Here is a 7,100-nt window from a genome sequence, read left to right on the forward strand (position 1 = left end):
GTAGGTGAGGTAGGTGAGGTAGGTGAGGTAGGTGAGGTAGGTGTTGTTGGTGAGGTAGGTGTTGTTGGTGAGGTTGATTCGCGAGTTCACCCGACTGCTTTTAAGCTCACCCGACCAATTCGCTAATATCCCTGCAATTTGCCTCCGGATACGATGGTTTCCAAGCCCACCTATTGCGGTAGATGCTGCATATCATGGACCGATGTGTGATACACTTATCATGCAACCCTATCAATACAGTAATGCAGAATTGAACTCCTTGCTTCCCTTCTGTTGAGTCACGTATTCTCTATGCTCATTCACCAATATTGTCGCGGTGCAACCCCACATTGGTCAATCTGAACATACAGCATGCGGGGTATTTGTAACTCAAAGACATGCTGCTGCTCCTTGCTCACGTTGACGCTCCTAGACCCCGCTGGCTGGGATTGAACTCGAGAGCTCTTTTGACACATCAGGCGTTGTTTGCTTCCTTTGGTCTTATGAGATTGTTGGCGCTGAAAAGGATAACTGACTCCGTTCGTGACAAGAGGCGTCAGATGTACTCCCGTTCGTCTTGCATGTTCGAGATCTTGTCTTTGACCGGGCTCTTCTCGTTAGACGTTTACATTCAAGAGACGATGATTTCCGCCTCGTCTCCAATGATGCGCGCTGATGCATGCCGATCGTGCCCACAACAGAGTGTCTGTTGAATCGCAAGTCCTTCTCGCAGCTAGAAGCAGGCGTTAGACCAGCAATTGCATCGACTTGTGCTATTATCCCCACGATCTGGCGCCTCCCAGATAAAGCAGCCACCATCTCGTCAAATTGTGACGTATGCATGCAGGAGGATGCAGCAAGCAAGTTGTGAGGTCTAGTGCAGAGATCTCGCATTATAACCCGCTTAACTATAACAAGCCATAGTTTAATTAGATGGTAGTACACTCGCAGCATCAACAATTACAGTGTACACACTGATTTAAATGCTACGGATGACTCCCTTAATCTGGCTCGCTGTAAAGTCTAACATCCGTCTCCCAAGTATGAATTCGTACGATATATCGGTGCTTGCAAAACTTTCTCGGCCTTTGTAAGTCTCAAGTTCTGTCCAAGGGTTCAGTACTAAACATGACAGTGACATTCCTCAACTGCGCCCTCCTGGACCACTCGAAACGAGCCTTTCAGTGGCCGATGATCACCGGTATGTCTCGGTACGTTCTCTCTACAGATTCGGTACTTAGACCAGTAGCATCAAGATTGTCACGCATACTCGGGAAACAATCGGACCACGCGTGGAAATTCCTCAACTGCGCCCTCCTGAACCACTCGAAACGAGCCTTTCAGTGGCCGATGATCACCGGTATGTCTCGGTACGTTCTCTCTACAGATTCGGTACTTAGACCAGTAGCATCAAGATTGTCACGCATACTCGGGAAACAATCGGACCACGCGTGGAAAAGCGCCACAAGGAGAGTAAGAAGGCAGCCACTGATGGCCAGAAGCTACTAGACATCGTGAAGAAGGAGAAGAAAGTAGCCCGTGAGCGACGTAGTCGAATGGATGGGATAAAACCATTGATCCGCCATCAGCACCTTTTGCGCGCATGGGGATATGGTAGGGATTGGAAGAAACTTGGAAGCATGAATTGTACTCAGACAGATATAGGACCACTTCTCTACCGAAAGCAGGACATTTTATCAACCTCTATCGAGGTGCTGCAAAAGCAACGAGAGAAGATTGCTGACGTAAGCATGATTCTTACGGACTTAAGAGTGTACCTACCTGATCATATGAAGCATACGATAGATACGCTGGAGAATGTACTCCGTAGATAGTCTGGGAGAATAGCTTAGCAGCATATTTTGGTAGTTCTGAATGATACCTTAGTACGTGGCATCCGATTGGCCTCCTTCTAGCTGCTTCTTTCAAGTTTGTCTGACCTATGAACGAGAACTAATACTGATTCAGATCAGATGACAGGAGGGTGGCGCGAGACGCGGGAGGCGCGAAAAGGATCGGGAGTGGATCCCATGTATTACGTGCGTTACTTGGCTGCATTCATGGCTTTCACGGACGAGCCCCGTCGATGGACGTTCTCCCTTGTTTCTCGGTCGCGCTTCCCGCTTCCCCGACTGTTGGCGCACGCATGCCGATGGGGACCACCTACCGGAGCACAAAACCCTGGCCCCCAGCTTTAATCTGGGCAACTACTACGGACGGTTTTGTTGAGAGGCGAATCCCGTAAACCACCGTAATGACTGAATCTCCCTTTGGTTTCCGGATGTATAGTGATATCCAGTTGGGCGTCTTGTGTCCCTAAATACTTCAACCTACTATTAGCATGTATTGCATGTGTACAATCGATAACATGTCTATACCCCGTCGCACGGTGCTATCTATTTGTGCTTTCACCCAACCGAGTATAATTGCATTCCGTCTTTGTGTAATATTCAACAGGGGATAAACCTTAGCCTTTGCATCGCTTGCCCCAACACCTGGGCCAGCTCCTGTATCTGCTTCATCCTCCTGTCGTGGCCCTTAATCGGGCGCCTCAACCGGTGCCCTCTTTTTATTGCCTCTACCTTCTCCATAATGAGATGACGGATGAAACCCTCACGTCATATGTTGACGCAAACTAAGTTCCTGAATGCTTCGCGACCCAGCTCCTTGAAGGTCCTCCGGCATTAATTCATAGAAGTCCAGTATTCTTTATCCGCTTCTGGGTTCTGCCTTTTTAACATCTCTTGGATTGCCTTCCGTCTATTTGTGAGCGAAGACAGCCGGTTCGAGGGTGGAAACATCATGATTTTTAACGATAGCGCTACGTAATTACCAACACCGAACAACCTACTTGGAACTCAACGCGCATTTCACCGCCTTCCTTGACCGTACCCTTTCGTGCATGCGTTGGTGGCGTCGGTATTCATACATTTGGTGAAAGACCCTTCCGCAATCCTCGCATTTGAAGCCCTCGCCATCATGCGCCATAAAATGCATGTGCAGTGTTTCTATCATGGTAAACTTTGCAGTGCAACTCTGCCCACCAGAAATTGATCTGTCACATTTGAAGTTGTACAGACGACGTTTCTTTCCTTGGGTAGATGTATCAAGCTGGTCGGCAGCGATGGAAATTGGGGCATGCATCTCGATCTTCGGCGAAAGTGTTGTTTCCGTAACAGTTGCCCGGGTCTGTGTGCTTTTAAGGTATGCCATGTTACTTGATGAAGGCAATTGGTCAATTCTAAGAACAATAAGTAACGGGTTTGCCCTTGGAGTAGCGAGGGTACTTACGTGCCGACATTGTTGCCTGCCTTATCAGAATTCCAAGACCCTGGGGGCTTCGTTGGAGAGGAGCGTTTTGCAGCTCGACGCTCTGGAGCTGAGCGTTTTGGAGTCTTTGAAGCTAGGGTTGGGGAAGCTGAGTGCTCTGGAGCTGAGGGATTTAGAGCTGGGCGTTTTGGAGCTGGGGATTCTGATAAAACCGAAAAACTCAATGGGCCTGGCGGACCAAATGGAGCTGGAGATTCTGCTAAAGCTGAAGTACTCAATGAAGCCGGGGGTTCCAATAGAGCCGGGGGATCTATTGAACCCGAGGGCTCCAGTAGAGGTTGGGGATTTGAAAAGACGTAAGGGTTAGGATCCAACAGAGCTGGGGCATTCCATGGAATTTGAGTGTTCCATGGCGCTTGGATATACTGGGGAGCTTGATTATTCCATTGAGCTGAAACATTCCACGGAACTAGGACGTTTATTTCGACGTTTGATGTATCCGGAACCTTTGATGGATCTGGAATGTTTGATGGTACATCTAAGAGATCCGGGACGTTCGATAGAGCTAGAATGTTCGGTGGACCTTGGGCATTCGATGGGACGTTTGATGGGACGTTGAATCGAGCTGGGCCATTCCACGACACTGGATCTGGGACGTTTGATATATCCGTAGTTTTTGGAAGTGGCGGAAGCATTGGATCCGGGATACAGAATGGAGGTGAATCTTCGGACGAAGCTGGTAGATGAGACGATGAACATTCCTGGTAATACCTATCAGATTGATGGACAGAAGGCATTAGCTCTTGAATACGGAGGCAGAGGGCAGACTTGGAAAACACAAGGTGAAGAAACGGGCGCTGTTTGGCGGTCACAAACACTTGTGAATGTACAAGAATACATTGCCTAGATCTTACAGAAATACAATTCGCGCAAAATGTTTGGCTTGCAACCTCGCAGGATCAGTTAACTTCCCGGCTAGCAAGGCAAGTGTTGCTATGCAAGATTGATTAATAATAGATGGCGAGCAATCTCGATTTGTGACGCTGTCATTTGACGCACAGTATGGCAGCATGGTTGGCCTCAAAGCCTACTATGAATCGGATGGGTGCACTTCAACATTATGCACGCCCATGTAATCACCGAAACAGCAAACCATGTAAATCAGGTATGCTCGGCCCCAAGCTGCTTGGCTGATCTTCCTTCGAACGATCTATCGACTACAAGTGGCGGAATGAACAGATTAGTGCATTCTCTTCGACTCAAATGTACCCAGACGAGGTTGCGGAAGCGGGCACTTGTTCCCCGCTTTAACTTTGCGGTAGCGCTAAGACATTCGATTCATGGTTTTCATGGACGATTTGCGTCACAAAATGAACTCGTGGTTAGCGCCAACCTTGCTAGAAGGGGTACCCTGGTAATGCTGTATGAACATATGCATGTAGTGCCACAAATCAACTTCGATTGTAGTGATTTTTTTGAGACCTTGCTTTGTCGCTGGAATAACAATACGGCAAGTCGGAAAGATGACGTTCTAGATGTATCTTCCGCTTCAATCCTTGTCGAAGTGAGCGACGGAGACACGGCCATCTACTAATCTAGGACGTCGTGGTATTGTGCCACAATGGAATGCGTGAGGCTTGGACCTACTGACCCTCTACAGGGGCGAACTAACTATTCGCTACAGTCGTTCGACGAGTCGCCGAGATTGGTGGAAGGCACCAATCAATGCGATTTCGTTATCAATGAAGCCGCAGAACTTCAACACAACAACGTAAGTCTTAGGCCGCTTTGAGCGGCCCGCACCTTGGCAGCCCACGGCTTGAAGATGAACTTAATCAATCCAACTGTCGCATTCTATCCGATGTAACACGACATGCCTAACTGCCAGGTTCAATTGCGGTCGTCCCCGCAATTTGGAAGATGGATAGCTTTCATCAGCCAATGTGAGGCAAGACCTGTTATACCAGCTCAAGCGCTTTCGTCATGATTAGGAAAGGAACACAGATTTGAAACCACCTTTATCGACAAGGATTATCGCACTCTGACCTTCGTCGTCCCAAGGGGACTTCCTTCTTGATCCCACTTTGAATTACTGCACGGTGAATTACCCAACGCACTACACCATGTCGCAAGAAACAGTCGAGGATCCTGACATGTGGAAAGTATGTTGTCTCCCACGAAACCTTGTTCTGCGGGATCAAGTGCTGGAACTTCAATGATAGCACCGATGAGAAAATGTCCATAGTGTGCTAATTATTATCAGAAAGTGAAAGGGGTCAAATATGTAGCAGTAGAGGTAGCCGCGGACAGCTTGCTGACTCAAGTCGGTCCCTCAGGTACGTTCAGAGCTTTGCTTCTGGTTTCTTGAGGCTAATCAACATAGTGTCCACAAAATGCCAGCTAGAAGAGTCGAGCAATGAATTGGCTGGATTCCAGGAAGAAGTAACTGGACTCAAGGAAGAAATGACCGAGCTCAAGGAAGCACCCGAGCTCAAGAGTGAAGTGACCAAACTTGAGGAAGTGACGGAACTCGAGGGGAATTTGACCAAGTTCAAGGAGAAAGCCATCGAGCCCAAGACGGAAGTAACTGATCTTAAGGGGGGACAGATCAAACTTGAGGAGAAAGTGACCGATCTCAAGGAGAAAGTGACGGAGCTGCGGAGGAGTCATGGTGGCTACATTACGGGTCGATTTAGTCACTTAGATGATCAAATCAATGCTCCCGAAAGATCTGAATTTGCTGGCACGCAAGGCTTGAAGCGAAAGGAACACGAAAAAACTACTTCCAGCAAGCAGAAAAAGAGAAGGATGGGCGAGGCTACTCCGAGATCACAGTAAGCACCAGGCAAACCATACTGTTGCGTATAGATGCCCTTATGACGGGATAGGTAGACATCCGATTCTAATAGGCCTGGGGGTTGCCTCAAATCTCTCCCTGCTTTTCTATATTTATCTCTGCCTCCCATACGTGATCTCCGAATAGTCTCGTCTACGCCAAAATACTCATGGATTGGAGTCGAGGCATCATCCACCTCAGAAGCCTATGGGGGATGAAATTTTGGTAGAAGCCGAGGACGCCCAACCGAAAAACTACCAGAGATCTATCGACAAGGGAAAAGAGCCGCCTCAACCGACTCAGTAGGATTAATGGAAGCCTCCAGGAATTCCACCAGTGGAAGATCCTTAACCCGATCAGAAAAACTCACGATTTACGCGGGGACTCGCTCCTACCGTTTTCTGTGAACTTTGGCCCGTCATAAGTTCGATGGGTCGGAACTGGCCAGATGATAGTAGCAGGGCTTACCACCCTTGCAGCGAGATAGTCATTATTGAATGTGCTTCTGACCATATCTTAGATGTATGGAGAATCCTATATTTTCTTCCGATACTGCATTGTTTCCTAGTGATTCTACATTCTCTTACGATGCTGCATTAAATCCCAGTGCTTCTACATTGTATGCAGATATTTATACATTGTATCCCGGTGCCTCTACGGTGTGGCCCAAAGCTTCTGCATCCTCTGATACGTTGCAGCTTGGGGCTTCTACATTCTCTGATAAAACTACGTTGTCCGCCTATACATTTTCCTGCGCCCCGACATGATTCTCTGATCAATCTTCTACCGGTCAGAGGAACCAATGGTATTTCACAGCTGATAGACGCAATACATGTTTACCTTTCACTCGTTAACACCATCCTTGTAATCCAGTACGTTTTAATCACGTGTCTTGCTTATCAATAGGATGTGCCAGAAAATACAACAACGATCAGCTCACATTCGACTACGGAGCTGTGCTGGCAGCCTCGAACCAAACCTATTATGAGATGACGGATGAACCTGAAAAAATCTT

General features: G+C 47.8%; 3 protein-coding genes across 3 annotated transcripts; 2 read left to right on the forward strand and 1 right to left on the reverse strand.

Moving 5' to 3' along the window:
- The first annotated feature begins 1,558 nt into the window (after positions 1-1,558).
- BU24DRAFT_419876 (uncharacterized protein) lies at positions 1,559-2,307 on the forward strand. The gene is made up of 4 exons (XM_033527323.1): positions 1,559-1,593; positions 1,645-1,724; positions 1,776-1,865; positions 1,948-2,307. Exon 4 carries the CDS (start codon positions 1,953-1,955, stop codon positions 2,175-2,177), a length of 225 nt encoding a protein of 74 aa, XP_033388674.1. The 5' UTR covers positions 1,559-1,593; positions 1,645-1,724; positions 1,776-1,865; positions 1,948-1,952; the 3' UTR covers positions 2,178-2,307.
- Positions 2,308-2,368: 61 nt separating this feature from the next.
- BU24DRAFT_419877 (uncharacterized protein) lies at positions 2,369-4,118 on the reverse strand. The gene is made up of 2 exons (XM_033527324.1): positions 3,271-4,118; positions 2,369-3,220 (listed from the first exon to the last, which is right to left on the reverse strand). Exons 1-2 carry the CDS (start codon positions 4,044-4,046, stop codon positions 2,827-2,829), a joined length of 1,170 nt encoding a protein of 389 aa, XP_033388675.1. The 5' UTR covers positions 4,047-4,118; the 3' UTR covers positions 2,369-2,826.
- Positions 4,119-5,296: 1,178 nt separating this feature from the next.
- Positions 5,297-6,303, forward strand: BU24DRAFT_448623 (uncharacterized protein; the record flags this gene model as incomplete). Its single annotated transcript, XM_033530903.1, has 5 exons — positions 5,297-5,411; positions 5,513-5,585; positions 5,633-6,083; positions 6,118-6,137; positions 6,233-6,303. The coding sequence occupies exons 1-5, from the start codon at positions 5,373-5,375 to the stop codon at positions 6,301-6,303; spliced, it is 654 nt and encodes a 217-aa protein (XP_033388676.1). The 5' UTR covers positions 5,297-5,372.
- Positions 6,304-7,100: the final 797 nt, after the last annotated feature.

This window comes from Aaosphaeria arxii (genome assembly GCF_010015735.1).
Source record: "Aaosphaeria arxii CBS 175.79 unplaced genomic scaffold BU24scaffold_2, whole genome shotgun sequence".
Taxonomy (NCBI): domain Eukaryota; kingdom Fungi; phylum Ascomycota; class Dothideomycetes; order Pleosporales; genus Aaosphaeria; species Aaosphaeria arxii.

Excerpts from the sequence above, each read along its gene's own strand:
- BU24DRAFT_419876 (XM_033527323.1), top strand. The coding sequence starts at position 1,953 with ATGACAGGAGGGTGGCGCGAGACGCGGGAGGCGCGAAAAGGATCGGGA.
- BU24DRAFT_419877 (XM_033527324.1), bottom strand. The coding sequence starts at position 4,046 with ATGCCTTCTGTCCATCAATCTGATAGGTATTACCAGGAATGTTCATCG. Across the intron at positions 3,221-3,270 it reads GCAGGCAACAATGTCGGCAC|AATTGACCAATTGCCTTCAT; the intron begins GTAAGTACCCTC and ends TATTGTTCTTAG.